This window comes from Ceratotherium simum, chromosome 11 (genome assembly GCF_057802395.1).
Source record: "Ceratotherium simum simum isolate JZ-2026a chromosome 11, ASM5780239v1, whole genome shotgun sequence".
Classification (NCBI taxonomy): domain Eukaryota; kingdom Metazoa; phylum Chordata; class Mammalia; order Perissodactyla; family Rhinocerotidae; genus Ceratotherium; species Ceratotherium simum.
In genome coordinates, this window is record NC_141910.1 from 55,620,445 (window position 1) to 55,645,610 (window position 25,166).

Consider the following 25,166-nt stretch of genomic DNA (forward strand, 5'->3'; position numbering starts at 1 on the left):
GCACGGGGGTGCCATGCAGATTTTTGACAGAATTACAAGGGAAAAGCAGTGTTTTAGGAAAATTAATCTGGTAGGTAGCTTGCCAGGTAACTTGGAGAATTTAGGTATACTGACCCAGGAAAGGCAGGGGTAGCCAAGCAAAGATGGCTGGCCCCGAAAATTGTCCCCTGACCTGGCCTCGCCGCTTAGAGACAGGGAGCAGACTACCGCCAGCTGGTGCTGCCACAGCCCTGGGCTGGTCACTATGTCTGCTCTGGGAAGGGGTCCGATATCTGGAAGCTGTGGTATTCCACAGACACCTCAAGTAGGACTGATACAGAGCACCAGGATGCCCGCACTCTCTTCTCAGCTCTGCTGCACTGTCAGTTTTTGGTTGACTCACGTGCAAAACACTACTCTTTAGGTTCCTGGGAAGTATGGGAGCAAGCAGAGTCGTTAGCAGTCGTGTTTACAGGAGAAAAGGCTATCAAAGGCTTATGGCCCTTGAAATTCCATTCCTTCTAGGCCTTTCCTAAGAAGCTCGTGGCCTTCTCAACATGGATTGACCGGACCCGCTGGGCCAGGAACACCTGGGCCATGTTGGCCATCTTCATCCTGGTCATGGCAAACGTCGTAGACATGGTGAGCTCCTGCTGTCCTTGCTGAAGGGACCCCCCGCTCTCAGTGGAGAAAGGCTTCCATACTGGCCAGCACGGGCAGTTTGTCAACCAATTCCGCCACCATTAGACACAGGTGTGGAGTGTTTAGTTTCCTAAACAGATCATCCTGGCCAAACAGGGGGGGTCTTCTCCCCAGGAAACCTCTCAGACTGACTTGTTTCCCCTAGCTCCTCACTCTCCCAGAGTCCAAGAGCCCAGCACCATGCACCAGGTCCTGTGCTAGGTGCTTTACATACACTGACCCATTGAAACAATCCCAAGAGGTCAGTATCATTATCTGCAGTTTCATATGAAGAAACTAAGGCTCAGAGAGGATAATTCACTTGTTTTAGGTCACACAGCCTGTAAGTGACAGAGTCAAGAACTGAAGCAGTTCTAAATCCCAATCCTGTGTTTTTTTCTTCCATATCTCACTGCTCAAGGGGCCCAATACTCATAAGCATTCCGTATATCTTAAGTATTCCCTACAGTGTGGTTGGTGTCAGGTTTCCATCAGGACCAGGGAGGTAAACCTGCTCCACTAAGGGAGCTCTCCTGTTCGGCCTTCATCCATTTGAACAAGGCTAGACCTTCCCAGAGGTGGGTCACTGGGGCCTGCAGCTTCACAGAGCCCGAATGGCTGGAGGCAGACAAAATCATCTGTTCTCCGCAGTTCATGGAGAAGCTGCGGGTTCCATGAGGGCTGCCAGATGTTTTCATGGGGAGAAGGAACAGCAGTTGGAAGCCCAGATCCATTGATTCAGAGCCTGCAGTCATTTATTGAGCACCGAGTGCTTGGAGCCTATCACTGATGTTCTCCTGTCAGTCGGCATGGCTCCCTCCAATTTTGGTAGTACTATATGTACTCTCATAAAGAGAGTCCTACTTTTTCCAAATTTGTTGTTATATTATTTGCTTTGTTTTCTTTAACAATTTAAGCACAGAAAAAACTCAGCTTGGAGACTTATTCTGGAAGCAGCAGAGGTGAAAGAGCCGTAGGGCCAACTGATCAAAAGTCCAACTGGAAGGAGGAGTTAGGAGCTCCAGAAGCTGACGTGCCCATGGGTTACACGGTGCTCACAGCGCCGGAAGAGAAGCCCAGGCCCCTTGCATGTCAGAACACACCTGGGGCCTGGAGCCCAGGTCTAGGCACGGCTGTTTAACAGGGTCATGGACACTGTGCAGGACACCTGGAGGTCCTTTCACTGGTGGAGGGTGAAAAACTAGGAAGGCCTGAAAACTTTTCACACACTGGCATCACATGCTGAGACAAGCCCCAGTGGATGAAAGTTACAAAAAGAAAGTGATTGAGCTCATGGATGCACTTTCTATTGACGGCATCTGCCCAGCAGTGGGATCGGTGACCGACCTCTGGAAATGGAAGTGTTTGAGCAGAGACTGGCTGCCATCGCAGCAAAGCCGTGAGGGGTGGTTGACTGGCTGGCCCCACGGCCCCTCCTTAAGCAACAGTGCTATGTGGGCAAGAGCATGTCGGATTTGAAACCTAAAGCCTAGACTCCTGGTTCTGGCTGTACCACTTGCTAATTGTACTACTTTGGGCAAGTGTGGCCTCTCTGAGTTTTCTATACAATGGTGGCAATACTAAAATTATTCAGAGAATTTTCATGATCATCAATGAGATGATGGTAAAGCCCTTTGTAATAACTTGTAATAATTTCTGTATTATTATTCCTCAGTAAATGCTGCCATCTTGCTGTTTCTGAGGGAGCTGTGGGAAGGCGGGAAATGGCAGCTGAATGCACACTGCCATGACACAGCCTTGTCTGACCAGTGTCTGCTGTTCCCTTCCACCCCGTGTTCTCCCCCATGGTCCTGGCCTCCAGCTTAGCTGTCTCCAGTACTACACGGGACCCAACAACAGCACCACGGGGATGGAGGTGGAGGATGGCTGCATGGAGAACCCCAAGTATTACAACTATGTCGCCGTGCTGTCCCTCATCGCCACCATCATGCTGGTGCAGGTCAGCCACATGGTGAAGCTCACGCTCATGCTGCTCGTCACGGGTGCTGTGGCTGTCATCAACATCTATGCCTGGCACCCCATCTTCGATGAATATGACCACAAGCGTTTTCAGGAACATGAGTAAGATGAAGCCGTTTGGGGATCTCCTTCCTTCCACCCCCCCAACTCCCTATTTCAAGGTCGTGGGCCTGCATGAGGTGGCTTTGTCTCTAGAGCTCATTAAGGTTTATATGGGAATCAGGGTTCATGGTTTCTCACAGACGTGCCACTGGTGAGCTGTGATCCTGGGATAAATCCTTTGTAGCTTGATGAGTGGAGATCTGGGTTACCTCATGTTTGGCTGGACATCAGCCTCTTGTACCCAGATGGGGCCTGAGTGCGCTATTATCTGTCCAACAGATTGGTTGCCTTAGAGAAGATGCAAGTGTTCTCCACCCCTGGGCTCAATGGCACTGACAGGTAAGGATGACTGCTCTCCCCTCCTGGCCTGCATTGACAGCCAGGGAATACCACAGGGAATACCACAGGCCAAAGCCCCCTGATCTCCACCTTCCAAAGGCACATGCTATGGGATGTTCAAGTTAGAGAAGTTGGGATGTTTCCTACCTAGCGGGGCCGGAGCAGAGGTAAAATGATTTTCATAAGGACCTGGCCATCCTGAGACAGAGAGAAGCTTGGAGAGCAGCAGCAGTGTAGTTTAGAGGGTGGGATAAAGAGGCTAGGTTGAGGTGAAGAGAGAAGGAACAGCCAAATGGATGGTAGCTGCAATTAACTGGCTGGCAGGACAGACAGCAGAAAAAGGAGGAAAGGACACTGCATTCCAATTAGAAGACCTGGATTCTTACCCTGCCATACTAATTCTCTGTGGGGCCGCAGGCAGGCTAGTTTTCAAGTTTCCTCTTGAAGAAGATATTGGACTAGAAATTCTCCAAGGTCCCTGCTAGCTCTTTAGAGCTAAAACTTTAGTTTTAGAATTTTATGATTCAGTGACTTGACTAGACCTTCAAGTAAATTAAAAAAAAAATTGATTACCTAATAGAAGATGGGTAGAAGACTTGAATAGATGCTTCAGAAAAGAAATCTAAATGGCCACTAGTAAACAAAAGGCATTCAGGTAATTGCGGAAATGCAAATTAAGAGCACAACAAAAGACCATTACACACCTACCAGCTTGGCAAGAATTCTTAATAATATCAAATACAGTGGTAACTCATACAGTCATGTTGGGAGTATAAATTGGTATAATCACTTTAGAAAACCATTTGGAGTTATTTAGTAAAGTTGAAAATAGACCTATGACCTAGCAGTTCCACTGCTACATATATACCTTAGAGAAATCCTTGCACGTATATATGTCCCAGGATATGTGTACCTGAATGTCCACAGTCACACTGTTTGTAACAGCCGCACATACACACAAACATCTAAAACAAATGAAAACAATCCAAATGACATCAGTAGTAAAAGGGTATATAAATTGTGGTATATTCATGCAACAGAATACTATACAGTAATGAAAATAATTAACTATAGCTCCACAAAAAATATGGGTGAAAGTTATAAAAATGCATGGTAAATTGTGCCCTTTCTCCAGATTCCCACATGGTTGCAGCTGCTTCTGTGATTAGTCAGGGGATGCAGTGTTTACTAAACATCTGGGGAGCAGCCCTGGTGGGGATTCCAAGTGCAGCCAGGAGGGGCCAAGGGTTGCCTGAGCTGTTAGACAGGAGCCCAATGATTTAAGAAAGCTTTCCTGCCCAGCAGGAGTCTGGACTTGATGTGAAGGCACTTAAAGAGCTGGGAGAAGTTTCTGGGGCCTCGGGTGACAGGAAAGAGCACAACCCAGTTAGAGGGAATGAACTCCCTTCCAAGAGGGCAGCATGGGTGCTCTTTCAATTGAATTACTCTTGCCCTGCAGGCTCCCCCTGGTGCCTTCTAAGTACTCAATGACAGTGATGGTCTTCGTCATGATGCTGAGCTTTTACTATTTCTCCCGCCACGTGAGTGCCTGCACACCCTCCTCTCCTCTCACAGCCTGTCAGGGCCTCCTGAGAAGCAGTCCCAGAATCTAAGAACCCAGGCTCCTAAGGAATGCTGGTTCCCTTCACCCATGGCATGTGACCCTGATCAGGCCACCCTTTCTCCATTTTTTGTTTTCTTTCTCAGTACCACAAGGAAAACATTTCCTTATCTTTCCTTCTGACTTCCTTCAAGATGCTGAAGGAAGAGGCATGGGAGGAGGGACTCAAAAGCCTGGATAAAATCTCTATTCCCTAGGCCAGGGTTCATGGATCTTCACTCGCCCTGGCTCTGGGGGTCACTAACACACTGACCACGGAGCCAGAAGAGAAAGGGAAAGAAGCTAATGAAGTTTTCGTTTGGTTAAAAGGAAAAAAGGAGAGAGAGGGAGAGAATAGGGAAGTATTCATGCAAGGGACTTACTGCTCCATGTTAGCTCAAGTGCCACCCAGTGGTTTGCCAGGGAAAATACAGCCTTCCCAAGCCAGGTCTTGGCCTAACGGAGCCTGCTAGGAATGGGGACTCCTCCCTGGGCTAGGAGATCCCCACTGCAGCCACCACCCAAAAGACAGACCTGTAGCTAAAATTACGTCCCAGGAGGCCCGACACATCTGGAAGGCCTCTTGGGTCCCTGCTGTAACCACGGAGGCTGGGATCCTCACTGCAGCTGTAGGCTGGCCTTTTTTGATTAGGTGGATCTTTCCATTCAGCCATCTTCCTTCCAGTTTTTCCACATGGAACCCCTCCACTTAAGTTCCCACTTTTCATCTTTCCATCAAATGGCCAGCTTAGAGCACACACCTTGCCTGTGTCTGTGTCCACAGGTGGAAAAACTGGCACGGACACTGTTCTTGTGGAAGATTGAGGTCCATGACCAGAAGGAACGAGTCTATGAGATGCGACGCTGGAACGAGGCCTTGGTCACCAACATGTTGCCTGAGCATGTGGCACGCCATTTCCTGGGGTCCAAGAAGAGAGATGAGGTGAGGGGTGGCCTCATGCAGTAGTCTGGAGCCACAAGGCTGTGTTTTCATCTAGTTTTCTGCCAGGGAGCCCCTCTGGGCCCAGGCCTTCTCACCACATGGCATTAGGGGTCAGGTAGGGCTGGACCCAACCAGCAACTGCAGTATAAGCAAAGGAGAAGAATTTCACAGGTTTTTTGTAAAGGGCACTGCTATATAGATATTTTTCTGTGGGCCACACATCTCTGTGAGGCCCCATTTCAGAAGACAAGGCCTTGGCCAGAGCCCACCTGTCAACTGCAATCTTCTCAAATAGAATGGTTCTTATGGCTCCCTTCCTACCTCTACCCTACCCTCTTTCTCATAACTGGGGCTGTTACAGGGACTAGAGAAGCTCTTTTTTATTAATTCAAAGTTGTGATGAGCTACTTTCTAATTATTCAAAATTGGAATAATCTGGGAGATGTGTGTGTCCAGAAAGCTGAGTGCACCTTTCATGGGTGTGAAGATAAATTCATCCCTGTAGTACCTTATTCTGTCAGTCAGACTTTCTTTGAGCACTTTGGCCCTGCCTCTTTTTAGGAGCTGTACAGCCAGTCTTATGATGAGATTGGAGTCATGTTTGCCTCCCTGCCCAACTTTGCTGACTTCTACACAGAGGAGAGCATCAATAATGGTGGCATTGAGTGTCTGCGCTTCCTCAATGAGATCATCTCAGACTTTGACTCTGTGAGTGCCCATCCTGCCCCCCTCCTACCACAAAGCCAGCTCGTTCCAGATTACATTGCAGCACAGGCTGCAGAAGTCAAAGAGAAGTCGGAGAGTTACTCTAGCTGGCTATGTTTTTCTATATAAGCCCCTCCCCATAATTAATATATGGGCTTCTGCAGCCATCTGGAAATGTTGGGTCTGAGGGGGTGAAGTGGCAGTCTGGGAAATCACCTACAAGTTCATAGGATAAGGACCGGCCAAAACAAGATCCTAAGCTCCTCTGATTCCTATCCTCAAATTCAGATTCAGTAAACATTAGATAATTTGTAAAACCAGGGAAAATGCTTTTACATATGTGCTCACCCACCCTAGGAGACGGGCAATTATGTCCCAATGTTAAGATTGTAGAAACTGAGGCTCAGAAAATCAGAAACTTTGCCCAGGATCACGCAGCAGAATAAATAATGCTTTTATAGGAAAGCATCTCTTGGATGTCTTGTGGAATTGTCGTAAACAGGCAAATATGTCATTTAGTTGGCTCATTCATCTCCCTTGACTCTGCTGACAGTTCTCTCCTCCTTCATCCTGGCCTCAGCTCCTAGACAATCCCAAATTCCGGGTCATCACCAAGATCAAAACCATTGGCAGCACCTATATGGCAGCTTCAGGAGTCACCCCAGATGTCAACACCAACGGCTTTACCAGCTCCAACAAGGTATCTAACCGCCTCAATGGCTAGAGGAGATGGGGCTCTGCCTCCTGAGGCAAGAGATAGGCAGGCCACACCTAGCATGTGGGAAGGGAGAAGTTACAAGAGTAGCTAACATTATTAAGTATTGCTCTGCAAAGGGGTCACAGGCACACTGCTAGCACCAAGCAGTACACATTTAAAATCAGGTTTACTGAGAAAGTTTAATGAGCAGACAGTAGCACACACGCAACCCCCGGCTACTATTCCACAGCTTAGGCCAGGCATAAGGAGCTTTGTGTAACTGTGGCCATGCCTCCTTAATGCTCTGTACGTTCGTAAGAACTGGGGAGCAGGAACCATCTCCGCAATTACGTAACAATGAAATGTCAAGGTTGGGAAAGTCGTTTTGTTAGAAAAAGGGAGTCATCAGAGCTCACTGGCTGACATCAGCCTGTTTTTTGTTAAGTTAATTCAGACCTTTGGAGCCAGCTCTGTAGCTACCAGATAGGAGAGGAAATGAGCTGTGGGGGCCCTGGTCCCAAGGGCTGTTCTTGAAATATCATTATCCGATTTTATCTTACAACTGTCCCATACGACATAAGTACTACTGCCATCTCCACTTTATGGATGAGTTTAAAGAAACATGTCTAAGACATGTCATCAACCTCAAGTCCTTACAGTCTAGTTGAGGGGTCAAAATGAGGACAACTTTCCTAGATTTAAAGACCAGGCTCAGAAAAGGGGGAGATGAGACATGACTCACGATCAGATACATGCCAGACAGGAAGCAGTGGGGCTGGGAAGGGTTTGTCTTCACCACCACCATTGCCCAGTCTTTGCCCTGAACCTAGAGGGACCCAGGTGAAGTTGGTCACAGTGACAAGTCAGAGCTGAAGAGGTTGCTGACTCCTTTGTGGGAAGAAGTGGAGAATAAGGCCTTTAACAACTAGATGGAGGGATTCACCGCCAGAACGTTGTTCAGGGAAGGAAAGTGAGCAGGCTTGCTGCGGTTATGGCCAGACTGGCTCCTGATGCTTTCAATGCTGCTCTCTGGCACAGGAGGAGAAGTCAGACAAAGAGCGCTGGCAGCACCTGGCTGATCTGGCTGACTTTGCACTAGCCATGAAGGATACACTTACAAACATCAACAACCAGTCCTTCAACAACTTCATGCTGCGCATAGGTAAGGGTTCAAGGCTTGCTGGCCCCTTGCTCCCTTCCGATGCAGGGGACTCAGCAAATCAGCAGGAAGGACTAGAGGCTTGGAGAGACCTGAACCATTTAGGTTGGGGAGGGTCACACACTCATAGAGCTGGAAGGGAACTTAAAGATCTTCAAGTCCAGTTTCTTCTAGATGATCAAACTGAAAATCTAGTCAGCTGTCCCTGTCCCATACTGTTTACAATAGCCTTCCTTCTGAATCTGGCTACAGTCAGTTTGTTGTCTACCTTTCCAAGGAATCTTCTATGCCTGCTGAGGGCTTTGCTGGCCCCAGTCCAGCCTGTTAAGAGTTAATGTCACCTGCTACCCTCTACTGGGAAGGGGTCTCACACCTTCCGGGTGAGGTCACAGGAGACTTGAAGTACCAGGTGTGTGTTAAGAGCGAAACTAGCAACTTCTGTACTAAGTTAATTAGCATATTGGGGGTAGCTGACATTTGCCAAGCACAGAGTGAGGACAGGATAAATAGCAGACATGATTTTTGCCCTTTGGTGGCTTAGAGAGACAAGCTTAATGAGGAATATGATATGTTATATAATTAGGAGCTTTGTGGTTGGAGTCAGGTGGCAAATTCTATGACAGAGGAGTTGGTGGCTTCTGAGAGATGGTAATAAGGTTTGGTGTGTGACTGTCCTGAATTTTATACCTCTACCCCAGGCATGAACAAAGGCGGGGTACTGGCTGGGGTCATTGGAGCCCGGAAACCACACTATGACATCTGGGGCAATACAGTCAACGTAGCCAGCAGGATGGAGTCCACAGGGGTCATGGGCAACATTCAGGTATGTCCAGCAACAGAGCCGAGCGTGTGCTCAGGTCCAGGGCACAGGACAAAATGGGAACACGGCATGTTTTGCCATGCACTACTGCCTCTTTTCTCTTGGCCCAGAATATTAAGTTGGCAGTGCTAGGAGATTAAGGGCAAGCGTGGGAAGAGATGCCTCCATAACGATCCTTAATAGAAGGGAGAAAATACTTCAAGCCCATTCCTTACCCAGTTCTAAGCTCTGGGTAAGAGTATCCTGCCTCTTGGTCTGAACTTTCTGACGTCTTGTGCCTCCACAGCTCCCCCTGAAGCCACCCTGATCTGTTGATCTGTTATCAGCTGGGTCTGGCAGGAAAGCTCCACAAAAGGGGCAGAGAAGCAGGGAGCAAAAGTTCCCAACAACAGTGCTGCCTCATAGGTGACCTGTGGCTGTCCTCCCAGGGAGAGAGAGCACTAAGACTATCTTTGGGAGAGGGGAGGGCCCAGGCAAGCCACCCTGTGCTCCACTGCTCTCTGCCCCATGCCCACTGGTGCATGGAGTGCAGGGCCTGGCCTTGGCAGGTCTGGAAAAGAGCACTATGGGCCGTGTGGACTGGGACCTGTGGATAAACTGTGCCTCTGGTCTAGGCACACTCTCTAACCCAAACTCTTGTACTTTGTTCTCCCTCTACAGGTGGTGGAAGAAACACAAGTCATTCTTCGAGAGTACGGCTTCCGCTTTGTGAGGCGAGGGCCCATCTTTGTTAAAGGGAAGGGTGAGCTGCTCACCTTTTTCTTGAAGGGCCGTGACAAGCCAGCTGCCTTCCCTAACGGCTCCTCTGTTACACTGCCCCACCAGGTGGTAGACAACTCCTGAATGGCCTCTAGCCCCACACTAGTCCAAATGGGAAGGGAGAATTTATTTTTTGGAATCAAAGAAAGGCCTTGGAAAACAACAAAACACCAAGTTCCAACATTCCCAAATTGTCGAAGTGCACACTCACATAGACTTTAGGTTTAAAAATCTCCTCAAGCCTTCATTTGTTCGTGGATCTGTGAGCTCTGAGGGTGGCCATACTATTCCTCAGTGTGCCTGTAGCTTCCCCAGAGAGTAGGGGTCTTAGGCATAGTACTGGAACAATCCTTCCAAAGCCCTAGTTCCAGCCAGCCCTTCTTCCCCAGAGAGGCCATGGCCACTGTGAGCAGGAATGTATCAGAAGTGGAACAAAGCTGCCTTTGCCGCTGGGCTGGGAGCACAGGAGGGGAAGCTCTGCTTAACATGAGGGCTTGGCAGGGTGGGACAACTTCCAGCTGTAACTTGGAAGCAGTGCTTTTCGTTCTGGAGACTTGGTTGTTAGACCATGGTCTCAGTTAGGCAAAAGGGCCCTCGTCCTAATGCTCCTGACAATCTTGAAAGGTTCTTCCGGAACCCCTGTCACCTTAGTCATGAGAGCAGAAAGTGCAATATTTCCTTTTACCTGGTGGGAGGGAGGGAAAGGGAATTTATTTCTGAAAGAAAAATATATAAACAGATCTTCTACATTTATATTTCTAACTTTCTGTTAAAAACCACTTTCCGATATTGCCTTGCCTTTTGAGCTCTTGCTACAGTCGCCTTTGCTACTGCTTTAAAAGAGAATATACAGGTATTGATAAAGAACAAGACTGTTTTATTAAAAGCTTTATTCAATTTAAATATGATCGTTGTGAAAATTCTGTTAATACCTCTCATCTGAGACAGGCTCAGTGCTTTGCTCACTCACACCACTGGGCCTTACCACGTGTCTGGAAGGCAAGAGCTCGAACCAAGACATCTCTTTATTCTTTTTTTTAATTTAATTAATTAATTTTTTTTCCCCCAAAGCCCCAGCAGATAGTTGTATGTCATAGCTGCACATCCTTCTAGTTGCTGTATGTGGGACGCAGCCTCAGCATGGCCGGAGAAGCAGTGCGTCAGTGCGCGCCCGGGATCCGAACCAGGGCCGCCAGCAGTGGAGCGCACGCACTCAACCGCTAAGCCACGGGGCCGGCCCCATCTCTTTATTCTTAAAGGCTTTCTTCTAAATGGTGGTCTAAGCTGGCTTTACCACTCCCCTGTGGTCCTCCCAGGGTCAGCGGGAGCTCCCACACTTCTAATTACTTCCTGGTCCTCAGGTGTAGCAAGTGACCACTTTACAATGAGGCCTGAATGCAGCGCTGGGCCTTGGGCAGTAAAGGTAGTAATGACTCCTATTTGTGACTGGGCAAAGGAGGGACAGGAATTGAAATGGCAGAACCTGACCAGCCAGACACAGGTTTTCACATCTGTGCACTGGCCCTACACATACTCCCATAAGCCAAGGAACAAAAAGTGCCAGCAGATGCAAAGCCATGGTTATAAGGACAAACAGTACACTAATCGGACCAGGAGATGGGGAAGACAACTGCACAGCCAGGACCTAGAGCTTGCAGGAGAGGGAAGAGATGCAGAGGGAAGGTCTGCTTCTCTTTGCAACAACTGAGTTATGAGCAGATTTCCAAAGGTGACTTAATACATTCAGCTCTCTACTAAGAAGTTTTGGGAAACAGAACCCTGATTATGATGTGAGAAAGTATTATGGATAAAATATTCTTTATAAAGCAGTGGCCTAAAATACACGGCCCCAAACCAAAGATTAAACACACTTCCCTTCTTAACTATATGATTCATCTCATACTATGAACTTAAGAGCATTCTAAGAACTTTCTTTTTTTTTTTTTTTTAAAGATTTTATTTATTCATTTTTTCCCCCCAAAGCCCCAGTAGATAGTTGTATGTCGTAGGTTCACATCCTTCTAGTTGCTGTACGCGGGACTCGGCCTTGGGTTGGACGGAGATGTGGTGCCTCGAGGCGCGCCCGGGATCCGAACCCGGGCTGCCAGCATCAGAGCGCGCGCACTTAACCGCTAAGCCACGGAGCCGGCCCAGAACTTTCTTTGTGAAAGTCTCAGATAGGAAAATGAGGCAGAATTACTTAAAGCTTCCATAAAAGCTAGAATTACTCATTAGTTGAATGGTACATACCCCCTCTCTCACAAAATACCCTTCTATTGCCCCACAAACTATTCTGATTTTCAGCTAAAACATATGATTAAGTCAGTATCTAAAAAGAACAGATGATCTGGAACGTTATAACAAGTGACCAGGCAATCATGGAAAATTGTCCAAAAATGCCAATGTCTATGGACTCAAACTTGCCCCTTCTCATCCTGACGAGGTGGCTGTTTGTTCTCACTGCAAGGATAGTCCCCAAACAAGGAGCCTGAGCCTTTGAACAGTTTTCAGCTCCCGGGACCTTGCCTAGGACTATGTACAGTACCAGTTTACTCACTTCTGACATGTTCCCAATGAAAATAATATTCTAGGAGACCAGGCTCATATCCAGCGTTTCTCCTTTTCTGGCAAACGAAGTAAATACTTGATGTAGGGGCTTCGTACGAAACAGATTTGCATGGGATGCTCGCTGTTCTTCCCATGAGGTGGATAACGCTTCCATCCCTGAAAAAGTAAGATTCTATCAATCTCATTTAGGGCAACTGGGGGAATCAGAACCTGGATCACTGATAGTCCAGACCCATGTAATTTTTTTTTATTTTCTGGTCTGGAGCTGAGAGAGGCTGCCCCTTATTGGACCAATGTAATTTTGAGACCACAAACTTAGAACAAACTCTGCCCAGAGAAATCTAAAACTTATGGTTTGAAACCTGTGGCAGCTTCAAAATTGCTGCCTCCTAAAAACATTTTATCCTATTTTTCATTATGGCCCATGTCACATTACTATGGTACATTTAACAGAAACAAGGTCACAAAAAATGTCTCTCTCAGCCAGCCCTGAAAAATTCCCATTTAGAGAATCATCTCTGGAAAGCTAAGTGTATCCTGACTTGTCTTCGTAGTGAAATAAGTCTTTGGATCTCTCACCACAAGTGACCCAATGACTCAGCCTCATTAGCTGTCTCTTCAAGAGGGGTTTCCAATGAAAACAAATCATAAGCTGAAAGAACACTGCGAGGGTTTGATGGAGCAGAGGAGGGAAAACTAGGGTAATTATTTTTACTACTTACAAAGAAGGGAGGAAAAATTGGTAGAAACAAGGAAAACATTCTTTGTCTTCTCCCGTCTGAGTAAATTTATAGTACGTAAACAGCAGCAGGCGTCTCAAGAGGCCCAACTGATGCATTCCACCTATTTCACCCTGCTCCATTCAACCTGAGTAAGCCAGGGCACATTATGACTGCTTCAATGAGGCATCCTGCCTCTTACCTTGATAAGTAACGGTGACGTCAGTTGGAAGGGTTAATGTGAGGTCCTTATACAGCAGTCTAGCACAAAACGGGAAGGACTGACCTCCTGGCTCCACTTTGTAAGTAAACGACAGCAAGTTGCACAGTGCGTTTCTCTGCAAGGGCCCAGCCAGAAAGGCTGCAAAGTCACTCTAACGGGGGGTGGGGATCAAGACAGACACAAAGTATATGATGATTGACAGCTCCAAAGGCACTGAGTAGTTGTCACACTTCAAACATGTCTACCAAAAATAGGGTCCAGTAATTAAATTTCAGAGAAATAAATGAAGGACAGAGAGAGGCCTAAAAAAAGGACTAATGACAGAGATTTATTTATTTATTTGTTTTTTTAAATATTTTTAAATTTATTTTATTTTTTACCCCCAAAGCCCCAGTAGATAGTTGTATGTCATAGTTGCACATCCTTCTAGTTGCTGTATGTGAGATGCGGCCTCAGCATGGCCCGAGAAGCAGTGTGTCAGTCGCACCCGGGATCCGAACCTGGGCCGCCAGCAGTGGAGCGTGTGCACTTAACCACTAAGCCACGGGGCCGGCCCCTAATGACAGAGATTTATAAGATAACTAAGAGTTGGTGGCAGCCTGGAAAGGCCTGCAGGAAGCAATTGGACAGGGGCTGGGAGTGCAGGGGAGACACTATTTCTGTCAAGAATTTTGTTGATGTCACATACATACCTAAGATGCTTCATGTCTGCTCACATATCAATTTAAGTATCTAACTGACAACCAGGAGCTTCCGTCATTCTAAATGCATAGGGGGGAAATGCTAAGCTTACAAGAGTCATTTATTCCTTATTTGCATTCATTTCCTGTCTACTTTTTTTTTTTTTTACCCCAACCCTAGCTCAAATGCAACCCTAAGAAGATAGGCCAGAGTTTAGGCAAAGTATTCCTCCAAAGTATACCTCCAAAAATGGAGAGTATTCCTCTATGATATTTCAGAAACCATCTTTCTGCTTTGCCTCTATACCTAAGGCTCCACAAGGCACTTGGTACATAGTAGGTACTCTATAAATCCCCGGAGAATTAAAAGTAGAGCAACTGTACTCTACTACTTTGTGAGAAGAAGAAAGGGTCAAGTATAAAAGCTTGAGGACCACCATTCAGGAGTGAATAATCCCTTAACTAGTATCCATGCTTCAACATCACCCAGAGTTTCAACAGGGGAAGAAAGGAGGGTGGAAAATAGCTGGTATATAAATAAGAAACAAGCATTAGAAGGATAATGGTCAAACTTCTGGCTCAGAGTTATGAAACATTTTAAAACACAAAAGAAAACATGTCCTTTTTTTTTCCTTTTCAGCCTATCCTAGGCTCACAAAATGCTATATAAGATCCTAGACAGATACCTGAAGTCGATCTGCCTGGTACTTCCTCCCAGAGTAAGCATTTAGGTATTCGCAGAGACTGAACAGGAAGTGCTGAATATTAGTCTGTAAGTATTTTGCAGATATCTCCTCTAGGGGAATGAAGATGGGAATTGAATGGTGATGTATCCGAAGTGGTTTCTGTATGACAAGGTCCACAAAATAGGAATCCAGCAGGTTGCCCTCAAAAGCAGTGTTGATGCAGACACAGACTCCTCGGCTGGTCAATTTCCCACTGAGCCCTGAGGCAAACAAGACAATATCTCTCAGCAGATGTCAGGGAAAGGTAGTATCTTTTTTTTTTGCTGAGGAAGATTAGCCATAAGCTACCATCTGCTGCCAATCTTCCTCGGTTTTTTTTTGTTTGAGGAAGATTAGCCCTGAGCTAACATCTGTGCCAATATTCCTCTTCTTTATATGTGGGTTGCTGCCACAGCATAGCTGACGAGTGGTGCAGGTCACCTGGGATCCAAACCCACGAACCTAGGCCGCCAAAGCGGAACGCACTGAACCCAACCACTACGCCACAGGGTTGGCCCTGAAAGTTAGTATCTTATTCATCTGTGCATCCCAGTCACTTCAGCACTGCCTAGTACATACAGTATGTGCTCAAATATTTTCTAAATGAATAAACATCATACTCTTTCTTCTCATTGACTCAGGTTGAGTTTGAGTTGTTAAAACCATAGAAGAATGGTAGAAAAAAAAAAATCCTAAATACCAAATTAGTGAGTAAGAGATTTTGAAATTTTCAATTTACCTATTCTTTTTTTGTGTCAAATAATTTATGAAGCCCAGTTCTTCCCACAATCCTCTTGTGACACAGATAATGGGGAGAATAAATCCCCATTTTAATGGTAAAACAGAGACTTGAGGGGTTCAAACTATTTGACCAGTGGCAAAAAGTAAGCCAGCAGTAAAGGAAGCTCTACTACAGGGTCTGGCACAGCTGTTTAGCTGTTTTGAATAGCTAAAACAAATAGTCTAAACCAGCCACCAACCAGCCTCCTGCACAAAGAGGCCAATCTCATAGGTAAGGATGCCTACAAACAGCACCCCAGCTTTGTGTGTATATGTTGACAGGAGCAAAAGCAATGCATGTGAAGTAAGTCCAGGACTAATAATACATCTAGCAAACTCACTCACTAGAGACAAGAGACCAAGATTGAAACAGGTCAGAAAAAATTATACCTGTAAAACGATATGCCTGCAGAATAGCTTTTAAGTTTTCCCGTTTTCTTTCCAAAACTTCTTGCTCACTCATGTCCAATGTTTGGTCGGGTTCAACATTGGCTGTAGATGCTTTAACCTGCAAGATATGCGGCAAATCAAACTGGGTACAAAGGGACATAACACAAAGTCCCTGCCCTCACCTAACTGGACAAAAGCTAAATGCAAAGTATTTATTATGTAATGAATCAAGAAATGCTACAGTGGCCCGTTAGTGCTATGAATTCACAGTAGAGGAAGGATCTTGTGGGTCACAGTGCTAGGAATCAGAAGTAGAAACTGTGCTGGCCTGAAGAACAATTAGGAATTTGGTGGGAATGGCGAGTATTGTGAGAGGAGAAAGAGAAGGGTGCGAGGAAAGCCTATGATGAGCACAGGGTGAGTGAAACAGCTGTGAAGAGGCAAGGCTAGGAAGGCCGGTGTGGGTCAGACTGCAGGCGTTCAACTGCCAGGATGAGAAATACTGACTCTAGATGTACACTTCCAGCCATGGCCCAGTAGATGGTATCAGACTAACCCTCCCTCTGAGAACAGCTACACAAGCTGGATGAAATACCCAAATTAAATCAGCGAATATGCAACCAAACAGAAAATGGTCTGAAGGCATTAGAGAACAACCAAAACAGCCAGACTGAAGATTAACGATAAATGCCCTGAGGTTAGCTGGGCTTTTCCTGTTGCTTTTCCCCTCAGAGCATTTGCTGGTTTCTATCACAAGGCAGATAGGCCAAATAGAAAGCTGCAGGCTAAACTTTGTAGCAGTCTCACCGTGCTGAGAGAAAAAACTGCAGACCAAGGTTACTAAAGCAGCCTTTCTACATGCCAAGACCCCACAGAAAAGGGAACCCAACATGCTGCATGCAGTTTGCCCTCCAGGCATTTGCCAATCCTGAAGTGCACATGTGTGACTGGGTATTAAGGAACCAAACAGAAAGAAGCTGCTAAAAGTTAAAAAGCTAAGCAGAGATTTTGGCAGAACAAAATTTGGAGTTCAGAGCCTTCCAAGGAAGAGGGGCCTTGATAGCCCTGTCCCCAACACATATCCAAACTTTTGATCGAGGGCCCTAAGAAAAGGGCAACACCCTACGACAAACCAAAAGAAGACCACTTCAACTGGATTAAGGTGATATGCCCATATGCTATCTGCCTGTCAGAAAAAAACTGATATTCTCTCTGGAGGAAGAGAACATGGTTCAGGATCCCTATATTTTTTCATATACAATACCTATCATTGAATCAAAAAATTTTATCAGGTATATCAGGAAAGAGGAACAGACGACTGAAAACCAAAAGGAAAAAGAAAACAACAGAAACGGATCCAAGAGGATTCAGCTATTTGAGTTATCAGGTATAGCCATTAACATAGATTAAAAGATGGAGAACTCATACCAAAAAGCTGGTATCTATAAAAACGTATCAGATGGAAATCCCAGAACCAAAAAATACACTAACTAACATTAGGAATTTAACAGGTTTAAAAGCCAACTAGAGGGCCAGCCTGGTGGCACAGTGGTTAAGTCTGTGCACTCTGCTTCCACGGCCCCGGGGGGTGGGCTCGGATCCTGGGCGTGGAGCTATACCACTCACCAAGCCATGCTTTGGCAGCATCCCACATACAAAAAATAGAGCAAGATTGGCACAGATGTTAGCTCAGGGACAAACTTCCTCATCAAAAAACAAAGGAAAAAAGAAAAAGCCAACTAAACACATTAGAAAAGATGATAAGTGTGGTGAAAATAGGTATATTTTCATATCCAGATTAAAGCCTAGAGAGAAAAAATAAGATTAGAAAATTAGTAAAGATGTAAGACATAGGTCACAATAAAAAAAAAAACCTCCATACGTGGGAGCCCCAGAAATAGAGGAAAGAATGAGGCAGATGCATTATTTGAAGAGATACTGGCCAAATTTCCCACAATAAACAAAAAATATCAAGTAATTAATTTAAGAAACTCTACAAACACCAAGCAGGATAAAGAAAGAAACCACTCCTAGCCCCATTATGAACAAAACTGCTAAAACCCAAAGACAGACAGAATCTTAAAAAGAGGGAAAAAAGACACATTATATTCAAGCAATAAGACTAACACCTGATAGAAACTATGAACTAGAAGACAATGGAACGATATATTTAAAGTATGAAAAAAAAATAACTTCCAAACTATAACTTTATACCTAGCAAAAATATGCTTAAAAAATGAAAAACATAGAGAAATAATGTGTTTTCAGACCAACAAAAATAGAGAATTTATTGCCAGCAGACTTACAATGAAAGAAGTACCTAAAAGAGCTACTTATGCTGAAGGAAAATTAATCCCAGATGGAAATATGGAAATGCAGGAAGTAATAAAGAGCACTGAAAAGGATAAATATGTGTATAACTCTAAAGGAATAGTGACTGTACAAACAAAAATGTTTCATAAGTTTAAGCATATGTAGAATTAAATATATGATGACAATAACATGAAAGGTGCATGTGTGGGAGAGAAAAGTTAAGATGTTAGGAGGTTCTGTATTATCCAGAAAGTTGTAAAAGTACTAATCTGAAGTATACTCTAAAAAGGAAAAAAACTCATGTTTTCTCTAGGATAACCACTAAAAGAATGCTGAAAGAATATATAATTAACAAGCTAATGGAGAAGTGGAATAAAAAATAAAAAGATCAATCCAAAAGGTGGCAAGACAGGAGAAAAGAGAAACAAAGAACAAATAAGACAATAAAATAAAAAGTAATATGGTAGACTGAAATCCAAATATATCAGTAATCACATTAAAAGTTTATGGACTAAATACTCCAACTAATAGACAAAGACTGTCAGGCTGGATTAAAAATTATATGCTACTTACAAGGAGAATACCTTAAATATAAGGTCACCAAAAGACTGAAAGCAGAAAGATAGAAAAAAATTGACCATGCAAACCCTAAACAAAAAGGGTTGTTGTAATTATACCAATATTTGACAAAGTTGATTTTAAGGCAAGAAGTTTAAAATAAAAAACATCTCATAATGACAAAAGGTTAACTCAACCAGGAAGATATATTAATCCTGAATTTGTTTGCACCTAATATACAGCAAAAACAGAATGAAAGGGAAACAATGTACAAATCCACCATCACAGTGGGAGATTTCAACACATGTATCCCAGTAATTGATAAAACAAATAGACAAATCACTAAGGATATAAAACACTTGAACACCATGATGAACACATTTGGTTTGACATATATAAAACACAGTATCCAACAAATGTAAAATCTACATGTAATACATGCAGAACATTTATCAAAACTGACCACATGCTGGGTCATGTTCTCTGGTCACAGTGGAATTAAGCTATAACTCAGTAACTAAAAAAATAACTAACAAATCCCCAAGTTTTTGGAAATTAAGCAATATACTTCTAAAACAAACCTATGGGCCAAAGATATCACAATGGAAATTAAAAATATTTTGAATTGAAATGATAACGAAAATATAACATACCAAAACATGCGCGATATAGCTAAAGCCATGTGCTATGGACTGAATGTTTCTGTCTCTCAAAATTCATATGGTGAAACCTAATGCCAATGTGATGGTATCTGGAAGTGGGGTCTTTGGGAGGTGATTAGGTCATGATGGTGCAGCCCTCGTGAATGGGAATAGTGCCCTTATAAAAGAGACCCCAGACAGCCAGCTTGCCCCTTCTGCCATGTGAGATTACAGTGAGAAGACGACCATCAACGAGAAAGTGCGTCCTCATGAGACACTGACTCTGTTGATGCCAGGATCTTGGACTTCCCAGCCTCTAAAACTATGAGAAATAAATATTTGCTGTTTATAGGCCATCCAGTTTATGGTATTTCTGCTACAGCAGCCCATATGGACTAAGACACTATGCTTAGAGGGAAATTTATAACCTTAAATACATACAGGAGAAAAGAAAGACTAAAAAAAAATCAGTAAGTATTCATCTCAAGAAGCCAAAAGAACAGCAATTTAAATCCAGAGAGTAGAAGGAAATAAAGATGAGAAGAAATCAATGAAAATATAACACAAATGTACAACAGAGAAAATCAACAAAACCAAAAGCTAGTTCTTTGAAAAGGCTAATAATACAAAACTGATAAAACTTAACAAGACTGATCAAGGAGAGAGAAAAAGAGTGTGAGAGTGAGCACAAATTACCAAAATCAGAGTAAAAATGAGACAACACTACTACAAAATGAGATCAATCCTATGCACAAAATACTAAATTGTTTGATAAAGTTTCAAACAACCTTAAATGTGAGTTTAGATGAAACAGACAAATTCCCTGAAAAATGCAACTTACCAAAAGTGACACAAGAAGAAATGGGACCTATGAACAGCTTTATACTGATCAAAGAAATTAGACAAGAAACTTAACACCTTCCCACAGAGAAGGCCCAAAGGGCTTTACCAGGGAATTCTTTACAAAAATTTAAGGGAAACTAACACCAATTTTACATAAACTCTTCCAGAGAACAGAAAAAGAAGACAAGCATCTCAACCCCCTTTCTGAGACCAGGATAAACTTGATGCCAAAACCTGATGAGGTCATTATAAGAAAAAAAAAAAATCACAGGGAAATCTCTCTCGTGAATTTAGATTCAAAAGTCATATTAGCAAATATCAGCAAACTGAATTCAGCACTATATAGAACGGATAAAAGCCATATGATCACCTTAATATAAATGCAGTAAAAACATTTGATAAAATTCAATACCTGATCACAATTAAAACTCTTGGAAAACTAGAAATAGAAGAGCATTTCTTAAATCTGATATGAGTATCTATACTAAATTTACAGCAAACAGGTTGACTCTATGACTATTTCTATTTAACAACGTACTGGAGATCTTAGCCAGTGGAGTCAGGCAGGATAAACAGAAGTTACAAGGATTGGAAAGGAAAAAGTAAAACTGTTATTGTTTGTATATGACATAATTTCAAATGTAGAAATTCTGAAAGAGAGATAAACTATTAGAATATGTGTATTAGCAAAGCTGCCATATACAAGGTCAACATGAAAAATCAAATGTATTTCTATATAATAGTAACAATTAGAAAATACAATTTCTGAAAAATACCATATGTCAGGGATTCTCAAACTATGGCTTGTGGGTCAAATCCAGCCCCATAGTTATTTTTGTAGATACAGTTTTACTGGGACACACCACACCCATTCGTTTATGTACTGTCCGTGACTGCTTCATGCTACAGCAGAGCTGAGTGGCTGCCACAAGGACTGTATGGATGGCAAAGCCTACAACACTGACTACAGATAAAGTTCACTGACCCCTGCCATATACAATAACATCAGGAAAAATCAAACACTTAAAAATAAATAGAATGAATGATGTTTAAGACCTGCACACATAAAACTACATACATTACTGAGATAAATTAAAGAACTAAATAAATGGAAAGATATACCACGCACATTGACTGGAAGACACAACACTGTAAAGATTTCAGTTCTCTCCAAATACATTCAATGCAATCCCAATCAAAAGTATAAGAGGTTTGTTTTTGGAAAATGACAGCGGATTCCCAAATTTATGTGAAATTCAAGGGGCTAAGAATAGCCAAGATAATTCTGAAGAAGATGACATATATTACAGGTATCAAGACTTACAGTAATAAACCTCTGGTACTAGCACAAAGACAAACAGACCAATGGAACAGAATGGAATCCAGAAACAGACCTACAGTGGACCCAAAGATGCACTACAATACAACGGGAAAAGAGTGGTCTTTAAGAAGTGGTCCTGGATGAACTGGATATCCATATGGGAAAAAAAAAAAGTATGACCTCGGGGCTGGCCCAGTGGCACAAGCGGTTGGGTGCGCACACTCCGCTTCAGCGGCCTGGGGTTCACGGGTTCGGATCCTGGAGGCGCACCAATGCACTGCTTGTCACGCCATGCTGTGGCAGCATCCCATATAAAGTAGAGGAAAATGGGTATGGAGTTAGCTCAGGGCCAACCTTCCTCAGCAAAAAAGAAGAGGATCGGCATCAGATGTTAGCTCAGGGCTGATCTTCCTCACAAAAAATAAATAAATAAATAAACCTTAAAAAAAAAAAAAAAAGAAGTATGACCTCTATTTCACTGACAAAATCACTTGGACGGTAATTCTGAAAGTAAAACAATAAAGCTTTTAGAAAATAACACAAAATATCTTCATGATCTTAAGTTAGGCAAAGGTTTATCAAAAGGAAACGAGTGGTAATTTATATATTTTACATTTACTTTACATTTATATAAAGTTCAAAAACAGGTAAAACCAATGTATGGTGACAGAAATCAGAATAGTGGTTACCTTGAGGGAAATGACCAGGAGGATACAAGAGGGAGAGTTCTGGGGCACTGGCAATATTCTATACCTTGATCTGTGTGATAATTACCAGATGTGTTCACTCTGTAAAAGGTTCTTCAGATTTGTGCACTTTATATATTTAAATATATTTTTTATTTTAATAAAAAAGCAAAAGAAGAGAGGGAGGGAGTAAGAGAGGGGAGGAAGAAAAGGAGGAAAAGGAAGAGGGAGGGAAGGCAAGAAAAGGAAGGAAGGCTGACTTCACCCATGGGCAATGAATGGTTATTGATGGTTTCTGAGCAATGAAATGACGCAGTGTTTTAGGAAGCATTTTCTTGGCTGTGCAGGATTTATTGGAGAAGTAGAAATACTAAAAGAGAACCAACTAGAAGACTACTGCAATAATCCTGGCATCCAAATCACCTGATAAATATTTACAACATACATGGATAATACTTGAGCTATGGCAATGGAGTCAGGGGAAGAAGCACGGAGACAATCTAAAGGAAAACTGACAGCTCTTGCTGGCTGGACATGGGCTAGAGAGAAAACTGAAAAGAGGGAAGGGTCAAAGTTTACCATGAGGTTTCACGTCTGGGTAATAGAAAGATGGCACTAATGACAAAAATACCAATGACTCAAGTGAGGCTGAGACTGAGGTAACAGCTTCATGTCTGTGAGGGCAGGTTCAGAGACTGCCATGAAGAACCTGCCTGGCCCATCACTAATGCCTGACAATCGTTAGTTGATATTGATTTTAGCTGAGACTCTACAGGTTTGATCATTTGAGGGATCAAGGACTGAAACCAATCCAGCAAGATCACATGTAAAACATATTATACAAATTTGCCAATTCCCAAATCATGTTTGTTCTTTACACTCTAGGAAAGCCTGCCAACATCACCCTTCTACTCACTCCGGCTTGACGTTGTTTCACCTCAGCCCTCAGCTTATCTCGCAGACGTCTCAGTTTCTGAATCTTGGTTCCAAGGGCGCTGCCCACTGCCTGCGCTCCCTGTGGCTCTTCCAATTTTTTACGGGATCTGTTCATATGAATCTCTAGTCTTTCTAAGTGAGCTAAAACACCTGAGGAAAGTAAAAAAGGAATTTCACAAGAAGCCAAGGATTTCTAACTCTGGCAACAGGAAGCACTTCAGGGAAGAACAGAGGGTGACCCTTTTTTCAGAACTTTGTGGCCAGCTCAACTGTTAGACATTCGCCACAATTTATAAAACCAGAGGAGCTGACAACAGAAATCAACGATCAGCAACCTCTTAGGCTGAACACTGATGTACAAGCAGTCCCTAACCAAGAACACTGTCCAAAGACAGCATTATCTGAATATAGCTAATCTCACTTATCCATCATAATAACAACCCAGAGGAAAACAGGGTCACCAAATTCATTGACTCTCTCAGACATTGTTTTTAAAAATGTAGAAGTGTTTTTTTAAATTAGGTTTTATGCATGTTCTTCCAAAGTGCTAATGCATAACTCTTTGGATTTAGACATCCAAAGAGGCTTGAATAAGAATTTTGTAGCTCTGAAAAGTATCAGAAGCTCAGGACTCTAAAGACACACACACTAAAGGGAATGATCCACAAACATTACTAGGTATTAAAGAAGAAGAAAAGCTCACTGCGGACAGAAATTCGGAGGCAAGAGACTGACTAAGGACCAATATAGTAAAGGTCACAGTTTCATAACGCTAATCAACTCTAAGAACAAAGCATTTGCTGAACACTTCCTACATATTAAGACACCTGCGCTAGATGCTTTACTTGCAAAGCATGTAAAGAATTAAAAAGTATTTGTTGAATATTTCCTATACATTAGGCATGTGCTAAATGTTTTACTTGAAAAGCATTAAAGGAATTACTTATGTAATTTCCACTACCACCACCACAATGCTAACATTCACCTCCATCTTCCAGATGAAGAAGGCGAGGCAGAGAAAGGTAAAATAACTTTGCCCAAGGCCACAGCGTTTATAATGGCAGAGCCAGGACTCAAATCCAGGTCTAACCAACACCAAAGTCACTGCCCCTTCCACAGGAGTAATGCATAAATGGTTCCAAAGCCCTGGGAAGAGAGGCAAGAGACCTCACTGGCTAGAACTGTAGCTCTGAATATAAACACTGAGCATACTATGAATGCAACCTAAACCTATCGGTTTAGAAAAGGCAAGAGCCTAGAAATATCTGAAGTAATTTTTCCTTCTCCAGTGATCTTAGTGGCCTGTCCCTCTAAGTCTTCAATGTTAGTTTCTTTTACCATTCTGCTCCCAAACAGGACAGCTCACACATCAGTTAAGGAGGAAAGGGCTCTTTCAACGTGGGGGTCATCTTTGGGCAACAGTAGTAAGGGGGGAAAGGCGACCCTTTGTATACCTCCTTTGGACTCGCCGTGTGTACTTAAAGTATTCGCCAGCTCCATCTCCTCCGACTTGCAAGAGCCTTCCTGTGACGTCGTCCAGGCACCGGTAACTGGCACCTAGATTTCTTTGCTGGCAAAAGAGAAATGACAAGAAAGTCACATCTATTCACATTCAGTCAAATCCTGATGGCAGGGCACTCACAACGCAGACATGCACCCGCCGGCCCCCGGACACCCCAAGCGTCCTTGCTAGGACTCCCCTTCCCGGACCCGTCCGCCCGTTCCCCGGGTCGGCGTCGGCGGTGTCCCCGTCTACCTCCCCACCCCTGCGCGCTCCCGAGGGCACGCCCCTCTGGTTCCGCCGGGTTTCCTCGCACACCGAAGGAGCTGTAAGAGGCCGTTCAGTTCCAGCCTGGTCACGGCCCCGTCCGTCACCGGGTCTTACCTTCCCCGTACCTCTCTTCCTTTTGCTCACCCAGGCCAGGGACGAGAGTTCCCGCCCTCGCCTTCAAAATCAGCCAATTGGTCCCAGCGTGCTTTGCGCTCCCACCGTACAAAAACATGGCGGCGCTCAGGGCT

At 43.9% G+C, this 25,166-nt stretch overlaps 2 protein-coding genes across 7 annotated transcripts in view; one reads left to right on the forward strand and one right to left on the reverse strand.

Moving 5' to 3' along the window:
* The window catches only part of ADCY3 (adenylate cyclase 3), a 90,713-nt gene extending 80,046 nt beyond the window's left edge, over positions 1 to 10,667 (forward strand). For both annotated transcript variants that reach the window (XM_004418276.3, XM_087437074.1), the window contains exons 13-22: positions 505 to 621; positions 2,483 to 2,742; positions 3,022 to 3,081; positions 4,541 to 4,622; positions 5,466 to 5,624; positions 6,186 to 6,332; positions 6,910 to 7,029; positions 8,065 to 8,188; positions 8,884 to 9,008; positions 9,666 to 10,667. In XM_004418276.3, coding sequence (XP_004418333.1) covers positions 505 to 621; positions 2,483 to 2,742; positions 3,022 to 3,081; positions 4,541 to 4,622; positions 5,466 to 5,624; positions 6,186 to 6,332; positions 6,910 to 7,029; positions 8,065 to 8,188; positions 8,884 to 9,008; positions 9,666 to 9,848 — 1,377 coding nt within the window. In that variant the 3' untranslated portion in view covers positions 9,849 to 10,667. The remainder of the gene's footprint in view (positions 1 to 504; positions 622 to 2,482; positions 2,743 to 3,021; positions 3,082 to 4,540; positions 4,623 to 5,465; positions 5,625 to 6,185; positions 6,333 to 6,909; positions 7,030 to 8,064; positions 8,189 to 8,883; positions 9,009 to 9,665) is intronic.
* On the reverse strand, positions 5,496 to 25,166 carry CENPO (centromere protein O). 5 transcript variants are annotated; one of them, XM_087437078.1, is made up of 8 exons: positions 25,033 to 25,146; positions 24,602 to 24,717; positions 23,128 to 23,297; positions 15,850 to 15,967; positions 14,641 to 14,900; positions 13,254 to 13,425; positions 12,322 to 12,488; positions 5,496 to 5,600 (listed from the first exon to the last, which is right to left on the reverse strand). In XM_087437078.1, the coding sequence occupies exons 2-7, from the start codon at positions 24,645 to 24,647 to the stop codon at positions 12,352 to 12,354; spliced, it is 903 nt and encodes a 300-aa protein (XP_087293204.1). In that variant the 5' UTR covers positions 24,648 to 24,717; positions 25,033 to 25,146; the 3' UTR covers positions 5,496 to 5,600; positions 12,322 to 12,351. The 5 variants fall into 5 exon arrangements, with proteins under 5 accessions (XP_087293204.1, XP_087293203.1, XP_087293201.1 ...); XM_087437077.1 differs by lacking the exon at positions 5,496 to 5,600 and adding an exon at positions 10,661 to 11,936; XM_087437075.1 differs by lacking the exon at positions 5,496 to 5,600 and having other exon boundaries at positions 10,661 to 12,488; positions 25,044 to 25,166.